This window comes from Papaver somniferum, unplaced genomic scaffold (genome assembly GCF_003573695.1).
Source record: "Papaver somniferum cultivar HN1 unplaced genomic scaffold, ASM357369v1 unplaced-scaffold_10, whole genome shotgun sequence".
Classification (NCBI taxonomy): Eukaryota; Viridiplantae; Streptophyta; class Magnoliopsida; order Ranunculales; family Papaveraceae; genus Papaver; species Papaver somniferum.
The window spans coordinates 10,745,390-10,766,175 of NW_020618825.1; the positions used below are offsets into that span (position 1 = coordinate 10,745,390).

At 36.9% G+C, this 20,786-nt stretch overlaps 1 protein-coding gene and 1 long non-coding RNA gene across 2 annotated transcripts; one reads left to right on the forward strand and one right to left on the reverse strand.

Moving 5' to 3' along the window:
• Window positions 1-9,910: 9,910 nt before the first annotated feature.
• LOC113326983 lies at window positions 9,911-10,829 on the forward strand. Its single transcript, XR_003348655.1, has 2 exons — window positions 9,911-10,414; window positions 10,527-10,829. It is a non-coding gene; the product is annotated as an uncharacterized LOC113326983 (long non-coding RNA).
• A 452-nt stretch (window positions 10,830-11,281) lies between these two features.
• LOC113326726 (1-phosphatidylinositol-3-phosphate 5-kinase FAB1B-like) lies at window positions 11,282-19,160 on the reverse strand. Its single transcript, XM_026574390.1, has 11 exons — window positions 17,983-19,160; window positions 17,011-17,748; window positions 16,693-16,846; window positions 16,180-16,524; window positions 15,179-16,084; window positions 14,758-15,086; window positions 14,544-14,667; window positions 14,316-14,450; window positions 12,556-14,136; window positions 12,077-12,343; window positions 11,282-11,987 (listed from the first exon to the last, which is right to left on the reverse strand). Exons 1-11 carry the CDS (start codon window positions 18,597-18,599, stop codon window positions 11,667-11,669), a joined length of 5,517 nt encoding a protein of 1,838 aa, XP_026430175.1. The 5' UTR covers window positions 18,600-19,160; the 3' UTR covers window positions 11,282-11,666.
• Window positions 19,161-20,786: the final 1,626 nt, after the last annotated feature.

The following is a 20,786-nucleotide window of genomic DNA, read 5'->3' on the forward strand; positions in this document are numbered from 1 at the left end:
CATTCCTTAAGATTTAAATGTTTAGGTTCATGAACAAACCAATTTGATAAAATAACCAGTTTAAGTATGCGTACGGGTATGCGTACTTAATCAACCGGATTTAGAGATTGTTAAGTTTCCAAACTCAGCAGAAATTTTCGGTTCGAAAACTTCCGCCAGTATGCGTACCTGTACACATACTTAAGGTGACTAGTTTAGGAGTTTGTAATTCCCAAACCCAGCAGATATTTTAAGTTCGAAAACTCCCTCTAGTATGCGTACGGGTATGCATACTTAAGGTGACTAGTTTAGGAGTTTGTAATTCCTAAACCCAACTGATACTTTCGGTTTGAAAATTTCTACCAGTATGCGTACTGGTGCGCATACTTATCTTGTCGCCTTCCACCAATTTGGTATACACACATATGCATACACTTGGCTCCCGGTTTATGGATTTATACACTAATGTGCGAATACACTATATATGCTTATATCCAAAGATGATTACTTTATCAACTCTACATTCCAATCATTGAGACATTCTTAGAGGATGACAATGGCCGTTTTCACATACTATTAGCATCAAAGCAATTTTCAAGTTATTGAAATGTCAACATGACTTTCATTACGAGTAAAGATGAACATAGATAAAGCTAAAGCTTGCCAACAGATATTTCGAGAAATATGTAAGCGAGATATACTCAGATCGAAATCTCAAATGTGCATAGTTGAAAACTATATCGTAAATACGACTTATGTCTCAATATAGGAGATATATAAGAAATAGACTTTCCTAGTGATAGATGAGTTTAAGTCTCCACATACCTTTTTGTCGATAAAGTTCCACAAGCTCTCCTTAGTAGTTATTTGTCTTCAAATGATGAACGCCGAGAGATCTAATCTCAACTACACTATTTATGTCCTAGTCCGAGACATCTATAAATAGGCTAGAAATAAAGACTTATAGTTTTTCTCACTAACATTGACAAACATGCTTGGGATAGCAACGCATGCGAGTTTGACCGAGCAATGCTCTAACAATAGCCACGGTTTGCAAAGATTGCATTCTTTGTTATATAAATTTTTAAGTTCATGTACATAACCGATTTTAGAACTTTAACCTTCAAGTATGCAAACGAGTACGCATACTTGAAATACCCGGACCAAGATTGGGTTTCGCCAGTACGCAAAAGGGTACGCGCACTTCCAATCCCAGCATAAATATTCGGATCCGAACCTTATGCCGGTACGCAAACGGGTACGTATCCTAAGGTTTCCGGATTTCTTAAGCCAACAGGTACGTATATGGGTATGCATACTATGGTTCCCGTACTTGGATTACATATGTGCAAGAATACACAACATGATATCCAATAATGGTTAAGTATTCTAAACTCTTATTTCAATCATTGAAACTTTCTTAGAGGATGAAAATATCCATTTTCACACACTATTAGCATCAAAGCAATTTTCAAGTTATTGAAATAATCATAACGAAACATTCTAAGTCTACATCAAATGATTGTATCATACAAACCATGTAAGATGTTACTCGGCAATTTTCACATGATCATCTTTTGACTTGCGTCAAGAATATAAGATGAACTTGGTCGAAGCGAATGCTTGCCAACACATAATCCGAGAAATATGTAAGCGAGTTAAACTCAGCTCGAAATCTCAAATGTATATAATAGAAAACTATATCGTAACACAACTTATGTCTCAATATAGGAGATAAAGTAGAAATAAAATTTCCAAGTGATAGATGAGTTCAGTCTCCACATACCTTTTGTTGATGAAGTTCCACAAGCTCCCCTTAGTAGTTCTTCGTCTTCAAATGATGAACGCCGAGAAGTCTAAGGCTCAACTGCACAATCTATGTCCTAGTCCAAGACATCTATAAATAGACTAGAAATCAAGACTTATAGTTTTGATCACTAACATTGACAAACATGCTTGAGATAGCAACGCATGCGAGTTCGGCCGAGCAGTGCTCTAACAGGTGGTGGTGGGGAGAAGAAAATGCGAAAAAAAAGTCAATAAGAAGAGATATTTTTTTTTTGAAGATTTGTGTGTAGAGGGAAGTGGTGGTACTATTAGAGAATAGAAATGATCTAATTAATTTTTATTTATTTTTAAAATTGTAGTTTTTGTTTCTTTAATATGGATTTTTTTTTTATATTTCAACTTACAGATGAATTTTTTGTCTATTACGTATGGTCACCTTGGTGTTTTGCACCATTATATATATAAATAATAATATTTCCTAAACAAACATCGAAGCGTAAGACAGGGCCAGGTATGCAATTGCACAACCATCCCAGCTAGTTCCTAAGTGCGGTTCTAACTGTTTTTGGTATTTTATTTTTGAACCCTGATTTTGGGCATACCAAAATCTTCTTAGGCATACAAAGCACTAGTCCTAACTTGGGTGACCTTATAAGGGGTACCCTATGGGGTTGTTCAATTACCTATATGCCCTTAAATCCTTTAAATTACTACTAATCTATCCCTAACCCTAATACAAAACCTATAATTAACTACACCTAAAATCAGTTTCATTCACCTTCTTCTTCTTCCTTTCCACAGCCGAACTCATTCACCCTTCCCTTTCTTTTTTTTTCATCGCGGAAATTTAATCGTCGATTCGTGAAAATTTAGTCAACGATTAAATTTATCTAATATAATGGGTCGTCGTAAGCCAGTATCTCGTTCAAATCCATCGACTCAACAACCCATTGAAGAAGAAGAAGATTTCGAGAGTGAAGAACAAACTCAAAATCAACCGGAAGAAGAGATTGAAGAAGAACCAACTCCGGAAATGAGAATAAGAAGGTTAGTTCTACAAACCCATCTCGTATTTGATGTTTTAGATTGGTTTGGACGATTTAATTCGTCAAAATCATGTTTCTGCGGCGGTTACAGGGTATGGTTCGGCGCAAAACAAATCTTAGATGTGCGCCGAGATGTTCTTGAAACTGAACCCTGAAAGTGCATATGAACGGCTCGGTGTATATCTGAAATCCGTTTTGAGCCGAACTTAGTGACACAGAGACTTATATTTAGGATCGGCTTATTCGATGGTGTTAGTTTTGTGCCGAATATGTTTTGTGAATTTCAGAAATTTTGCATGTGCGTAGGATCGGCTTGTATGGTAGTATTAGTTTTGTGCCGAATAAATGTTGTTTGAATTTCAGAATTTTTGCATGTGCTTAGAAGAGGGGTCGTGGTTAAATTCCCTTTTTTGTTTCCAACTTCCTTTTAATCATTTGTCCTTCAGGTTCGGCTTTTTCTATAATTTGAGTTATAAGCCGAGCCTTAAAAATCATTATTGGTGTAATCCAGTATATAGTTCGGCTTAAATCTCACAAATATGGTGATCCGAATCTGTAAAAAATTTCAAAATTAGATAAAAAATAGCCGTTACTTATATAGGTTCGGCTTATGTTCTAAAATTTCTATAAGCCGAACCTTTACTTTTTTTCACAAAAATATAGGAACGACTCTTTTTTTGAAAGATATAGCCGTTGTAAAACTATATTCTATATATACCTACATGTTTTTTCATATTCTTAACCACATATGCTCAACAAATGGCACCCCCAACTCCTAAGTTTACTCTAGAAGAAGATTTATCTCTTTACACTAATTATGTAGCATACTATCCAAAGAAAGGTGAAGAACGGCGAGTAAATGGTCTGATGAGTATGTACTACTTGGTTATAATTCATGAAGCCTTCAGCACGGAAACAGGTAATCCTCACAACCGGGATAGTGCGTCCTTGTTTTGCCGAATTATAAGTATTAAGAAAAAAGTCACAGACTTCATAGCTTTAGTTCGGATTGTGAGTCGATATCGACTCAAAGGTGAAACAAACTCTTAGATTGAAGTTCGAGCTCAGGAGGAATGGAGACGATGGAAGGGAAAGAATTTCAAATACAAAGATCACTACCACATTCTTAGAAGGTTTCTCATTACCCGTTTAGGATATTAGAAATTAATTGCAAGCCTACTATGTAGCAGGGATGTAATCCACAATTTCTATGAATTTGAAAAGTCTATTTGGAATGATATAATAATTCTTGTGTTCATGAATCATGAAAGGTTCGGCTTTCTTCAGAAATATACTACAAGCCGAACCTAGCAAAGTAATTATGGTTTTTTAAAGTTTCAAGGTTCGGCTTGCAGTGAAATAATATTATAAGCCGAACCTGACAAAAAAACTCTGGTATTTTTTTGTTGTCGGGTTCTGCTTTCAGTGAATTGTTCTTATAAGCCGAACCTGACACAAAATAAACGGATAAATCCATGAAACATTTTTTATGGAGATCCTAAACGAATCTCATCCTCTTCACTGACCTCTTTCTCATCATCTTCACTGACCTCATTCTCATCATCTTAACTGACCTCTTGCTTAACATCTTCATCCTCATCACTTGAAAACGTAATTACTTGTCCACTTGGAGGCTGCACATGCAAAGATTTCCAAAGATCCATTTCTGTCGCATAATTTTCACACCAATCCATCGCAAAATTATTTTCAAATCTAGGACAAAAGGCTGCACTCATCAAGGGTGGTAATGGGCAACCAGGTCTAAGTTTGAGGCCGATAAAATGAAAATTTTGAACAAATCCAAGAACAAGTCTTCTATCCTTTACACCATCATTGCAAGGTTTTGTTGGAGGCGCGTAAGTAAAGATACTACCCGTCCATGCTAAACAATGTACGACGCAATTGAATGTATCCGCTATTAAAAACCCACAAATGGGCATTGCCATCCAATATTCTTCGGTAATGATAAAATCCCCATGCAAACGACGTTCGAATGCAACGTACTACGCTGCCACCCCTGCATCTTTTCTTGGACCTGTTCTCATCATTGTCTTATAGAATTCTTTGTTTTTACGTAGGGTTTGTAACAATCGTTGCCGAATATAGTTCACTTCATTTTCAGGGGGCACCGGATTATTCCCTTGCATAAAAGGACCAAGTTGTTCCGCCATAAATCTTTGGAATATTTCGACAACATTAAGGTAAACAAAAGGTTCTTACATACCAAATCATTTTGGAAGTGATCCTTGGTATCCTCGTGAATTATGCCTACTGGATCAGGTTGATTTTCCATGGGTCCAAGCACGATCTACAAAGAATATCACAAGGTTAAACACTAGAAAGGGAATATAATAACAAGGTTCGGCGCATTCGATAATCACATTATGTGCCGAACTATAAACATTTACAGGTTTCGGATTATACGATATCCTCAATATGTGCCGAACCACGAACAATATTTTAACCCAAAAATTAACAAATTCATGTTCGGCTCAGACGATAATCATATTATGTGCCGAACCTTGAACATCAGAGGTTTCGGCTGATACGATATTCTCCATATGTGCCGAACCAGTAACAATATTTCAACCCAAAAATTAAAAAATTATGTTCGGCACATACAATTTTGGATATGTAAGCCGAATTAGTAATGATTCTATTCCGGGATATTCAGGATGTTGTTCGGCTTACTATGAAACTTTCATATAAGCCGAACTAGTGTCTAGCAAAAGGGTTGGAATTGGAAATTATAGGTTCGGCGCATGAAGTAAACAGATTCAGTAAGCCGAACCGTTCATCAATTGGTAGATTCGGCTCATAGATGTGAGCCGAACCTCAACCTGTTTCGCCGAACCATAATTCAGAAAACCTAACTTATGATAATTGAGAGCTATAGAAGTGAGATTAAGTATAGGATATAAGTGTACCTGTGTATTAGAAGCATTGGGTTCCTCATCAATGTCTTCATCATCAGGATTTGGCTCATAAAAATCATCATCTTGAGTTTGTGTTTGAGTTTGAGCTTGAGTTTGAGTGGGTGTAAAATCATTCTCATAATCTAAGAAATCAGCCATTTCTGGATCATTGTTGTAGTTGATATGTATTTTCCTAGGTTTTTTAGATGAATGATGAACCTCCTCATTCTCCATTGAATCAAGAATTAGAATTTTCTCACTTTCTCCTTCTCTCCTTCTTAACCAAACCAAAACTTTGATTTTTTTTTCCTCAAATTTTTCATCTAAGCAACTCTTATAATTCTGAAAATTATTTTAATCACTAAACAAAATATTTAATCACTAATCAAGATTATTAACACTAATACGTAAAGGGCAGATTTTCCATTAAAAAAAATTTGGGTTAAGGGGTTATCTGATTTTGCTATTTCATAACCTTTTTTGTCTTCATTCAGTATCCCTAGGAAGATTTTGGTATGCCCAAAATTATAGTTCTTATTTTTTCTGTCATAAAATGGGCTCTTAAGCCCACTTTGCACCTTATCCAAATTGACAAGAATTTCTGCACCTATTTCTTCTAATACATGGCTCTGCTCCTGCCGAAGCCTTTCAACACAACTGGCTATGAGGTTGAAAAGATTTCTTCAATTAAGCTGATGGGCAGGGAATAATTTAAGAATGGATAAACTCGTGAAAGTTATTGCTAGATGATCTTAATAGTTTTGCCCGTTAAAAATTTTGTGTCGCCGAATGACCGCAATGGCTAAACAGGCACAATATCGGTGAAGCGTTTTCTCCTTACATATTAGGCCAAGCACTATGATAAGCGATTTCTCTTCGCCATATATTAATTATAGCGAAATCCAACTATTATGGTCTTCCATATCGCTTTAGAGTAGCATTATCCCTTAGCTATTCTTTAAAGTGGATCACATCTGATGCGCCTTGTAGCCAAGCGAAATCACACAGAAATTGAGTTTCCATGTGCTTTTTCACTTTACGGAAACTCAATTTCTGTGTGATTTTCAACGGATACTGAGTATCCGTTTATGGTTTTCACTCTTTTACCCAAAAACTTTCCTTTTTTATTTTTTTTTATTTACTAAAACTCTTTTTTTTTTACCTATTATATATTTTTCTTATTTTTTTCTCTTAATTATTTTTTAACCTATTGTTTGTATCCAAAATTACTTTTATAAACACGATTGATTGATGATGTTGATGTAAAATTAGGGTAAGAAGACAGATTGAAAATAAATAAGGAGACAAAGAATTTAACGTGGTTCGGAAAGTGATGCCTACATTCATGGATGAACGGAGAGATATTTTATTGATGTATTTCATATAAGGGTTTTTTTTCCGGGTTATCTAACCTGAAATTCCATCTCTTCTTAGGGTTTAGGATACATGTATTTATATAGTTTATGTAACCCTAATTCTGATAAACTTGATATGCAAGCAGCTTGAGCAGCAAGACTTCTGAAATATTCTTTTACGGGCTAGACGGGCTTGCTTTATGGGCTTTGTCATTTTATTGACGGTACAAACATCACCCCCTCTTAACCTCCAACTTGTTTGGGGCTAAGAAGTTCCTTTTTCCTTATGCATCGACCGTCGACGACATAACTCGCCCCCAAGTGTGAGTAAAGATATTACAAAGACGCCCCCAACTGTAGTAACCTGCAATAAATTTGCTCACGTGATAGGCGAGACTTTTTGCCACATGGTGGACTTGATGCTCGAGAGCTAGTCGAGTCTTGAGAGAAATGTAGTGTGCGTCTTTGCGACTGTGGCAAGGTTTTTTGCTCGCAGCGTAACAAAGCCGTATTGCTTGCTGCTAGGGATAGGCTGGTTGTTGCTTGTGTTGAGTACGAGACTTTATACTTTCCAAGGTGCAAGTCTTTTATACTTGCGTGCAAGGCGAGCTTTTATGCTTGTGAAAGCAAGACTTAAGTGCTCACGTGCAAGGTGAGGCTTTATGTGCTTGCGATGTGATGCAAGGATAAATATTGAAGGTCTAAGCAATCCTTATCCCGAACTCGATCATGTCGCTATCCACGAACCTCGAACTCTACCATGTCGTTATCCATGAACCTCAAACTCGATCATGTTGCTGCTCCAAGTGTTTTTCTCCGGGTTAGCTAACCTAAAATTCCATCTCTTCTTAGGTTTTATGATATATGTATTTATATAGTTTATGTAACCATAATTTTGATAAACATGATATGCAAGCAACTTAGGTAGCAAGACTTCTGGGATCTTCTTTCACGAGCTAAACGAGCTTGATTTATGGGCCTTCCGTCATTTTATTGACGGTACAAACATCTATATACAAATATTCCACGGTAAAATTAAGAAAAAAAACGGAAACTAAATTCCCGTCGCTAGGGGATGTCTTTTCGTATAGTGAGATGAATTTTTGGCGTATTTCTTTACGCTTCAAATAAGGGATAGCTAATGGATATCCCTTACCACTATGCTTGGCCTTAAGCATCTACGACAGTCTAAAAGTTACATGTGGTTTTATTGGGCTCCTTAACTTAAAGCTTGCATTGTTTTATCCCACTTGTGAATTTTTGGCGTATTTCTGTACGCTTCAAATAAGAGATAGCTAATGGATATCCCTTATCATTGTGCTTGGCCTTAAGCATCCACGACAGTCTAAAAGTTACATGTGGTTTTATTGGGCTCCTTAACTTAAAGTTTGCATCGTTTTATCCCACTTGTCACTAAGATTGGGTTGGACACAAATGTATTTTTATGCTAATGGGTGCATGTTCTCAACCTTCAATTAACCAATGGTAGCTTTTGGATAGGTGAAGGTGAACACTTCACACTTAGTTTGATTAATCCCATGTTCTAAATCTTCAACTACTTAAGCATAATGACTTCTTCATCATAGATGAGCAGTTAAGAAGAGTATTTCACGTAAATGCACTATCATTGGAACTTAGAAGTCCTCAAATTTCAACAGATAAGATTTTTTTTTTTGACTAATTTCATTTTGTAATAGGGTGTACATAATTTGGTCCAAAGGTTGTTCACTACTTTGCAAACGATCTAAAATAAGGTCATTAAAGAGTTGAATTTATGGGGTGATTGATTTGACATCTATGGACACCTAATACCAACAATAATTCTCATTAGTATATGTACGTGGATTAGGAATTTATCAAACTAGTCATCAATAACTAACATTCTTGGCATGAAATTATGGATCCTAATTTTAGGATTGCTAAAGAGAGTTAGCCAATTTATTTGGAGGGGTATTAATCTCCATAAGACAAAATAATCCTAAAGTGTTGGATTGGTATATCTCCAAGTAAATTGGTAACCCCATAACAATCTTGAAATTTGTATTTTGTAATGAGAGAAACAATCAAATTAGAAATAGAAACAATCAGAGAAAGTATACAGATGAAATATTATTCTGGTAATATTATCAAGCAGTCCGAAAATGTTTATTCTATATACTATACTTTTTGTTTAGGGATTATCATCTCTAAGTAAATTATAATTTGTTAAGGCGATGTCGATGTACTATAGTAATAAAATTATTAGACAACGATACCAGTGATTTAAATTTGAAACTCTTCAACACAAAAATTTTTATTAATAAAAATAATAATAATAATAATAAGGTTAACTCCCAAGGGTCATAGTCATGTACGTAGAAATCCGATAAGATGTAGGTAAAGTAAGTAAACAATAATATAAATAATTGATTGTAAAAGCAAAAACTCCAAGAAAAATTCATGTAAATACACTAAAACTAGTAGGCATTATTGGAACCAAAATGTATTATTACTTAATCAACATCGTTAGCAGTGTCGTTAGGCTTAAACTAATCGAAAATACACGGTATTATCTGCCTAATTAAGGAATTTATAAGCAAACAATTGTTAATCAAGTTATAAAATATGAGTAGTTCCACCAATTATCAATGGAAAACCAAGTCATGGCAACAACCAACCAAAACAATTTAAAGAGGGGTTTAACATCACCATCAAACAGTCATCAGATAAGCCTAAGTGACCCACCAGCATATTATGTTATACCTAAATAATTGAAACATGAAGTAACATGATACGGTGACAACCTTATTATCAAATTTTCTAAAACTTATATTAACACTAATAAGTACTTTAATTCTCTACTATTATTTGTCTTCTCCTCCATCTTCTTCTTCTCCTCCTCCTTAATTCTTCTAAAATAATTCTTTCCAATGTGGCTCTGAGATGTTCATGTAAATGTTCATGTCCTCAAGTTATAGCTCAAAGAAGTTCATTGATGCATAAAAAGTCACTTAACAAGGTGTTTATGGGGCACAAGAGTACTCAACTTTCAACAAACATCAAATCATCTAAACTACAAATAACTTCATCCATTAGTAACAAGGTATGTTTTATATGAAACCAAGAATTTGTTGATCAGTAAATTAAGATGTACACGAGTTCCGGCCTCAGGTCTTAATGAGTTTCATTTCGATTTTGTATTGATGATCACTTGGTTTTGTTAACGGGTTTTTGAGGATCAAGCAAGATGAATTGTTTGTTACAAAGATGAGAATGGGGAGATAATTTGCGAAGGATTCGACGAGGGTCCTCGCGTTAATGAACAAGATTTAAGAATAGCTAGCAACCAAAAGTAAATTCTCATTACTCAAAATTCTTAAATATATGTTAATTAACATGTTTGCTGTATTATTCAAAGTCTCCAAATGAAACTAACTAGATATTAAAATTTTGAATGAATTCAGAGAAATCGAGATCATCGAAATGCTTCGACGAAGTTGTTTACAAATTGCAGAAGAAGATGGATTAAAGCATGCTGCAAAGAGTAGTATTTCTGCAATTGAAGATGTTGATTGGATCGGCTTTAGAAGATATTAGTTAGTATTAGCTAAAAAGAAATTAATAAGTTAGGTTGTTAGTATATATGATTTTGCTTTCATATTTCTTCAATCACTAACTGTAAATAATCATCTTCATGTACGTAATGGAACCACTATAGGTTTATTATTGTAAGCCTGAACTTCTAATAAGATGATCATATTCATGCATCCCTTTGGCCCTCTAAATTTAGTCCGATATTGTTCCTACTTAACCACCTCTTAGCTCTCAGGCACTCTGAAATAGCTAAGTGCAACAATTTTGTCCAACAAACTAAATAAGTCAGAAGTACACAACATCCATACTTCAATCATTGTGTCACCTGAAATCTCCGACTCGGAGCCATTTCCACAATGGCACTAACGAAGGGACGACCTGCAAAATGCACAGTGACAGTAGTACGAATCATCGCTCCAACTTTACCAGTGGCATGGCGGAACCAAGATAAGTGTATATACCACAGTTGTGTTCTTAAATCATGAAGGATCATATAGTAACTGATACTTTGAATATCTTGAAATTGTAAAGCAGACAGTATCAAACACAGCTCTGATATAAGTGACCTTAGGGACTGCTTAATAGAAAATGCCCATACAGCCAGTTTGCGGAAACACAGAGTGAATGGTATAGGAAAAATCTTCAAATGTAAAATATAGTTACACAAATGAATAACTGTATACTTCAGGGATTAATGTAACCGAATATATTTTCTTTTTTCATTATTAACTTAACTGATACATCAACAAAGAGGTACAGGATAGTTCAGGGACAGGCTATCTAATAAACTGTACCTGTGACGGGAATTTCCCCGAACTGGAACTGCCTTGTTCTGCATCTTCTAACAAATGTTTCACATATATTTTCACAGATACCGAAAATGAGGCAGCAAAAAAAAAAAAGAATTATAATAGGTTGTAAGAATGAAAAAACGAACTATATATAAAGAAGGGGATTCCAAACCTACATCTGGGAATAATTTACAACCAAACTGTTTCCTTTGTATAACTTTAGGGAGACGAAACCTTTGCATTATCTTCACCAAGGTCAGATTGGGACGCACTTGGGATGATGTTTTGAGGAGACCACTGATCTGGGACCATAAGGAAATACTCTGACATGGCTTTTCTGAACCTTTTCTTATATTGTTTCGGTGAGATTACAGTAGGTGTGGAGTTTTTACCTCCACCTAAGATGCCCGAAGTTTTTACCCATGTCTCTAGATGTTTGTCCCAAGTGTACTGCCTCATGAAATCAATGATTCCTACAACAAGCTCTTGCTTCTCCTCATCCACCCCAACCAGTAATGAGTAATCCATCACATCAATTGACTGCGACACAATAAATGAGTATAAAGATGGATACGTCTATGTTTTATTTGAACCATGAACATCAGGAACAAGTTGGTTGTAAAACTTACAGCAAGGAAAGAAGTATCATTCCAGACAGCTCTCTCTAGCAACCGCTTAGCTTTGTTTCCCACAAAAATGGGAGAAGTTGGCATTGCTTCAATTAGGTTCTGATCTAAAAGGACTTTATTGCTCCCACTTGCATCTGCATTATACCGAGACCGAGTTGATCCTTTCAGGTCATAGAGTCTTGTAAGATTTCGTTGAAATAAAAGATTTTCCATAACAAGAACATCCATCCTCGCATCCTTGCCACCGTTTTGGTGCTTTGATGTAACCTGCCATGAGAATCCAACAAGAAAATTAAATTGCCAAGTAAGTGCATAAGACAGCTAGTTGAAAATAATTTGAAACGACTAATCTTGCTAAGGTCCAATAGCTGGGTACGAAAAGCTTTAACTGTTTGATGGTGTCCAAATACTTGGTTGTCGCTCAGAATTCTTTTTAGTTTCAGGTTAACTTGGGTTGTGAATTCACATGGAAGACGTACCTGATAGATCCCCAGAATCTTCGCAAGGCATGTTGGGCTTCTTGTATCAATTGATTCAGTGAGATATTTGAAATACTCTGGAGCAAACTGGAGGAAAGATTCCAACTCTGTCTTTGTAACCTGTTTGATGATGAACCGATCATCCAATGATTTCGCGAAGAAGACATTACTCTTACCACCTTGAGCCCCCCATTTCTTACACCGACTAAGAGACCTTATGAAGTCGAGCTCAGAAGGACAACACATCCTCCTAAGAGCCTCAAATCTACTTGAGTAATAACATGTCACTGTGTACTTCACCTTCCCTAGTGGGCTATCATCTGTGAAAGAAACAGTGGCATGCAAAGACTTCGAATATAGTAGAGGGTCTAAAACGAAGCTCCGTGAACCAGACATGGATAAGATGCTTTCATCCAAAGACCCAACACTTCTAAGAGATTCGGAAGCTGCCTCGTCAAGTTGAGGAGACATGTGAACATCCACTGAATCATAAGACATCAAAGAAGCAGATGAACCCCCACCATCTTTAAGTCTCTCACCTGAAATCTGGGAATGATACTCCGGGGAAGCTAATGCGTATGATATAACACTTGTGGGTTCATCATCATAAACTGGCACAACAGTCCCATCAACACCTATTGGCAGAAAGAACCTGGCTCCACCTAAACGTGGCAACTCCCGAACCACTGGAAGATATACAGGATTGTACTGCCCAAGATTATCGAGCTTTGGAGTGCTCATCAATGAATTCTTGTTGACAGGAAGGTAGAGGTCTGAAAGATATATAGGATCATACCGACCAGAGCTATCGAGCTTTGGAGCTCTCCCCAGTGAGTTCTTGTTGATAGAATGGTACAGCTCCAGAAAAGGAACCCTCACCCATGTTGGGCACTGTTCCAGATTGTTATCTACCTTCAATTGAGTTGTCTGTAAGCCTTCTCGGTCCTCTTCTGCTTGATCTTCCAACTGTGCTGTTTTCATCACAACGCCTAACATACTTGAATCATCCGAGCCAGCAGTATTATCTTCCTTTACAGTTATATTTCCTGGTTGATTTTTACCTGTCCACGCAGCTTCAAGTGTTTCAGACAAATTTTCAGCACTAGGAAACTGTCCAGTCGAAGCAGACCTTTGAACTACTAACCCAGATTCCAAAGGATTATATTGATTACCAAGGCTGATACTCGAAGATAATGATGTAGATTGGCTCTCCATACTTAGATTTGGATCATGGTCCACATATTTTCCTTGAAGAGTCGTATTAAGATCATTATGTTGCTCTCCTCCCTGATTAGAGTTTTCATTGGACTTCACATCTACCAGAGAATTTTTATCCTGCACGATAGTTAAGTTTGTCTCAGCAGGCTTCTCAGTACTGACGGATTTATCAAGCTGTTTCGGTGCAGAAGTACTCAGTTTTTCCTTAAAAGTCTTGTTATCTGTACTGGCTGCATAAACTAGGCGCTGGTCCCACAGATAGATATTGAAGATTAATTGCCTCCCTAAACCATTTATCTCAATAATATCAATGACAGGTTGCCCTTTCTTTTCCTCCCTGTTTAGTGCATTCTGGAGAGATTCCTACAAAAATGCACATAAAATTTAAACTCCAGTCAGAAATGATTCGTTCCCTCCAAGAGATTTTTTTTTTTTTGTTTTTTTTTTTCTTGAAAGATATCAAAGTCGATGCCTTGGAGTATTGAAATGTTAAGCTTAGATATGAAACTGAATAAAAGAACTTAGAAACCTTAATGTCTCACCTCAAATTCTGCCTTCTCTGTCTTTAGTAACCCCTCCAGTTCTGTAATAAGGCCTCTGGACCCAGTTCTTTGTTCTGCAATTTTGCGAAGAGCATTTGATACTTCAGCGAACAGATGTCCTGCCCTGTTGACCACCTGTTACACATGAACAACAACAGATCATCTAACATGTGAGCAAGGAGAACTCGACAAACAAAATCTTGAATCCTGAAACTGGTGATGCATTACCTCATTCGCTTCATGCTGTATCCAATCCTGCCTATTATAGTTAAAATCAACTCTTGAAGGTGGAAGGTAAACCGAATGCACATTTATTGATGCATAACGGAAGCAAGCAACCATCCTTCCGAACCTGCACAAAATTATAAGTATGCCACCTAATTATACAAAAGACTTGCAATTCACAAGAGGCATCTTGAGACATGTTTCAGCAAGAACATACCCATAGAACCGTAGACAGTCTCTATGTAGAGAATGACCACAGTTTGCCACTCTGCTAGCAGCAGCGTGGTTTGAAAAGCTAAGCTCTAAGAATTTCCCAAACGATAAACCCCAAGCAGCATCAGACATCACTACTCTTAGAGTAGGAGGAGGTAACCCATTGACGCGTGGACACTGTAGACACCTGTGCCACATCCAGATCTTGCCTTCTCCTTCACCCGGTAAAAGAATCTCAAGCTTCTTAACAGAAATCGTAAGAGTACCTTGTCGATGAGTATAAGAATGAATATGTGCTTCTGATGGCATCTCACAAAAGCGGCATCTGAAACTCTGGCAAAGAAATTTGGCTTACTCAGTCAGAGAAGCTGTCAAAGTTGGCCTAATATTGAAAGGAGTGCATAAACATGGAAACAATTGGATACCTGGTCAAATAAATGGTCTCGCAAAAACCGTCCTAAGGGCTTATCAGAACTTCCATAGTATTTGATCCGAAAGAGATGGGCTCGTTCGCAAACAGTTCCTTTCCAAACACAACGAGTTGATAATGAAACCAATATGCTCTGATGATCAGTTGTACATTGAGGAAAGTCTTCCTTGGACGAGCCTTGCTCCTCACGACTGTTGTTACGGTCTTGCTCTAAGGTTGTCAAATCTGAAGAACTTAGTTCACGCACAACCATCGAGTTGCTATTAATCTGCGGATTACTGCCTTCACCTTGACCTGTGGCCTCCAAGGCCCGAATATTATTTGCACTGGGATGATCACCAACAGCAACTAGGCTGCCGTCAGATGCAGAAGGTTTAGCATTGAAGGTTTCACCAAAACCCACTGAACCTTTCTCCCCATATCCATAATATGACGAGGGATCATCATAAGGACCAGATATGAACTTTCCTGGAGAGGTAAAAGAAGAGAAAGGTCCAGGAGAATTCATATAGTTTGATGGTGGTCCTGTGTATTGAGACCAAGGGCTTTTAGTTGAAGAAGGTGACAAGGTCAAATCCCATTTCTTAATGGAGGAGTTTTGGTTTGGCGAAGCTATGTCTACTGTGAGGTTGTTGTAGGGCTGCTGTGGTTCAACCCCCTGAGCCTTGGCAGTTGAAGAGACAGTATAACCAGGTATTGTAGAAATGGACCTGCCAAAGTTGGATGGATTATCTGGTAGTGCAACTGTTAATGGTGATTTCAAGGGAAGCTCTGGGAGGGAGGCTCCCTCATCAGCTAGAAAAGATGTCTCCAAAGCCAAATGATATGCTGCAAATATTCCATATTGGACCACATGCTTCACCTTTTTCAATTCATCCCCGTTCGCACCCTTAAGCAAAATCTGTAATGAACATATACAGACAGGGACTTGATTTGTTAGATATTTGAAATCAAATTTGATGAACTTGAGATTGTGATATGGTTTGCTGGACTCACGGTGCAACCCAATGGTTTAGGGCATCCTTCAAAGAACATCAGCGTCTTCACCAACTTCTTTCCATTCTGCCCAGCACTGCCATGCTGTTCAAGAAACTTTTCCACACGGAATGTGTCACAAAACCCCAGGATTCGAGATGAAAGATTATCAATTGAGGGAACGATCTGCGCACCAGTGCAGCGTGCTATGCGCTCCAATAGTGGCCTCTTGATATTAAGAACGAGTGCTATGTCTTTGGCATGGAGGTACTCTTGAGCAAACCGTGAAACTGTTTTTTCTACCAGAAGTACAGTAGGGTGCTGAGCGTCTATCTTTGCAACCGCCATCTTCAAATGGTCCATTTCCTAAACAAAAGCGTAAGATCCATAAGACCAAGAAACTATTAAAAAAAAAAAATCCACTTAAATCGTGGTACAAATGAGTGGTGGATCAACTACAGAAAGATGATTGGGTTACTCTAATAAGGATTATGATGGCAGACAATTAACAGGTAGAAGCTAAATTGCAAATACCTGCTGCAGCAATGTGTCAATACTTGACAAGGAATTAGAAACCCGCTGATACTCAAGAGCTCCCCCAAGGATTAAGAACCTTGGCTTCTCTATTTTATTTGTCATTCGCTTGTGGGCCACGTTTTTCTTACAAACAACTCCTTTGACCACCATGCTAAAAGAAATGAGTCAACAAACATTAGAGTAAGTAAACTCAAAAACTTACAAAAGAAAATAGAATCCGATTATTTCATGGCGACAAACAAGAAGTTGAAATATTATATATCAGATATAGAGTACAAAACATCATCCGAGTAATGCATGAATTATCAAATTTACCTTTCACTGCGGCGACCACAAGCCAGACACTTGACTTTCACATATCCACCAGGGTCCATCCCTCCTCCTTTGCTTGTATCAGGCTTAAGGAGTGTAGCGGCTTCCCAAGACAACGATGTTATTATATCCAACCAACTTTCCCTGTCATCCTCCTCACCTACGGGAAGGTTCTCAACCTGTAACAGCTGAGCTACCAAAGCCCTAAAATGACCATCAACAACGTTCTTCATGGCCTTCTTGTGTTCCTCACCCGACTTTTCCTTAGTACGGGACTCTCCGTCACCAAAGCTTGTTGAAGGACGTAGGTGTCTCCATTCCCCAGTGGCATCATCTTCGTCATCATCAAATAGGATAGCTTCTTTATCATCTTCTACGTCTTCTGGGCCAGGAGGAATCCAGAGGAGACCATTATTCTCAAAATCTACAGGCTCAACCATCTTACCCTCCACGACAGATGAAGAAGAGGCTGTTTCACCCTTGCTGCCATCAATTTGATCATTTAGTAATTGCCCAGGCTTATCTACACCTTCTAACTTCTGAGAATCCAAGCTCTCATGTATCGGGGAGCTGGACAAGTCTCTTCTGTCGATATCTTCTTCAGAACTTTCTTTCACTGTAACATATGGGTGGCCTATGTCATCGTAAGTAACAGAACCATAGTAGCCATCAGCCTGTGAAAGGTCTCTTGTTTCAGAATCCGATTGATAAAAGCTATAATCATCATTGTCATCATCACTCCTGAAATCAAAGAAAAATACCAGTAACCAGTTGTTAAAGCAACTAACACTACATAAGAACATCGATTTCGTAAGTCAGGCAACTCCATGAATACGAAGTGTCCTGCCCATGGTAATAGCAGAATCCATACATCTAATCCCTATGTTCCAGTTGAGGTATTCGATTTTATTGCTATGGTTTTTACGATAAACAATATCAACAGAAAGTAATAATAACGGATCAATAATAGCATACCTGGGCTCGCAAAACCCGAAGATGTTATCAGACTGATCGTCTAAATCCACCGAGGGATCTGCGTTATTTCCATATACTGCTAAGTCTTGCTTATCTGTAACCGGCTCCATTTTCCCATTTCCACTAGGGCTGAGACCACTACTATTTGATACATGCTGGAAAGCCTCAGTCGATATTGCCATCGAAGCAGCAGTGCTACTACACTTACCAGTGCCACTAGTACTACTGACCAAACTTGTTGATGAATGTGTAGGACTAATCCCCGGACTCGTAACTTCAACCCCATTACTGACAGCCATTGTTTCATCTTCCCACTGTTTATAACAATAATTACAGACCCGAATCCTCTCCCAATCTTCTTGCCCAGTATTCGGTTCGTCAGATGGAGCCGGAATCGATTTCGAAGTGCATTTTGCACAAAAGACTCTTCCACAGAGTCTACAATGATGCCGTCTATTAAAGGTTGAGAACTGCGAATCACATTCATAGCATACTCTACAACTATGATCCGGCATCCAAAAGTCCCTAGAGACATTAGCAGCCTTAGTTTTGCGAGGCATCCAGGACTTTACAACATCAAGTAGCTCATCAGTGATGCTCTTGGTTGGGCTATCCATGGACTACCAAACCTATAGCCACTCATCATGATGTGTACATTGACCAAACCCACAAGATCTCAATAACCCAGAATCTGAATCCCAATTCTAAGATTCAAATCCACTCAAACTGACAAGAATCAACGCAAACCCTACTAAAAATCCAATTTTTCCCCACAATTTGAACCCTAATTGATGAAAATTACCCAAATATTATTCATAACCCAAAAAAATTGAACCCTAATTGATCCAGGAAACATGAAAATCCCTAAAGTTTGATTCCTTTCTAATCAGTTTCAATCAATTAAACAGACCCAGAGCCTCAGAATCCTGAAAAAAAGATAGAAAAGGAAGAAAAAACCAACCTTAAACATCCATCTCAGTGTATATCCAATTTGCATCAAAATCCAACCCACTATTTACAAATCTGTGGAAAACAAGGAAAACCCTAATCCCCCAGAGCTTGAATTGTTGTTTTCTGTTCTAATCTTCTTCTTCTTCTTCAGTTGGATTTTTGATTTTTGTTGTGTGTGATTCCAGCAGTTTGTCTGACTAGTGTCTATCTGGATTCTGACTCAGAAAACAGACGGTAATCAAAGCTTTCTCTCTCTCTATAACACCCTTGAGATTGTCTCCATCATCATCATCATCTTCTTCACACGCATCTCTAAAATGAATAAGTCAAATTCCAAAATTATTTGTTATTAATAATAAAAAGTATTTTCCTAGATTAATGTTTGAAAAAATTATTAGTATTATATATTTAGTATTTATCTCTACAAAAATTAATTTTTATTTTATTTTTAATTATATTTGTAGGGCAAGTCAGTAATTTAACAAATGCTAAGAAATACTCCCTCTGTCCCACTATTAAGTGACCTACATCACTAAACAAGGAGATATTTCTAAAATTATTTTTTTAACTGATTATAAAAAATATAAGAAATATACATAATTTGATAGGCATATTTATATCCGTAGGTGTTTTAAAATGTTATTCAATGGTATGAAGTTTGCGAACATCCGTGATGTAGTTTAAGAGATAAATCATTTCAAAATTTCACTAGTTATTATCCATAAGGATATAATTGTAAAAAAAGCTTAAATATACTCTTTTCCCTTACTTGCCTTAAAAATTGTGCAAACTTGAACTAGGTCACCTAATAATGGGACAAAGGGAATAACCTTTTGATTAAATCGAAAATCTACTAGTTAGGTTGGAAATAAAATTTCACAATGACTAAAAAAATATTGTACGTAGTTTTCTTAAAAAGTGTTTGGATACTCGAAGCAGATATCAATCTTACAAGACAGAATAAATAAGAACTTGTTTCATAAAAAATTAACGTTTTTGCTTTTATAAGTCATTTTAAAGTTATATATTCAAACTAAATTCAGACTTGTTTACTTCTAGAAATCTAAAAATAATTTTTACATCCGGTTATTAAATATGTTTTTTTTTGATGGGTTATCAAATATGTATGTTGTGAAAGCATTATATAGGAGTAAGTTTTCTTAAAGTAAGGGGATGGACATAAATTACGAGAGCATGTGTTTTACGCTATCTAACGAGCTAATGAATTCACACCCGTAGTTGGTTGAGTGCTCATGTTACATGTTACAGAATGTGTAAAATACTACTACTAGGACTTGAACAGTTATATGCATTACATTAGGGTTACTTTGATTTTGGATCGCAGCAAAAGATTGCAAAGTTGCATTCAGATCACCAAAATTTTCAAATTAGAATTTGGGTTATATGACTGTGGTTGACCGTGGTCAGTCAAAATTGTGTGACCTAAACTCTAATTTGGAACTTTTGGTGACCTAAATGTAATTTTGGTCATTTTTTTGTGACCCAAAATCAAAATGACCCGTTGTATTACTACCAACTTCTGAAAATGTACCTCCAGACATGATTTTTTCCCAGGTTTTTTTATTTTCTTCTTAGTAACAGCAAATGTTGCCAATAGTATGTATCAATCACGGAATATGAGACCATATACACCATTTCCATTTCTAGCTATTTTCTTTTTGTTTTTGTTTTTATTTTCTTAATTTCTTCTTAAAGTCATGTTACGTGAGATGTGCTGTAGAAGTCGACAAAGAGTAGTTATTTTTCTCTGATAAGAAAAGACGGTGCGTTTAGCATCCTTTTGCAGATTCAAGTACCATCATTATTTTTCTTTCATGTGATTTGGGATTGGG

Coding starts and splice junctions, on each gene's coding strand:
- LOC113326726 (XM_026574390.1), bottom strand. CDS start 18,599: ATGGATAGCCCAACCAAGAGCATCACTGATGAGCTACTTGATGTTGTA. Junction 17,749..17,982: donor TTCGGGTTTTGCGAGCCCAG/GTATGCTATTAT, acceptor CTTTGATTTCAG/GAGTGATGATGACAATGATG. Junction 14,137..14,315: donor CAGAGAAGGCAGAATTTGAG/GTGAGACATTAA, acceptor GCATTTTTGTAG/GAATCTCTCCAGAATGCACT.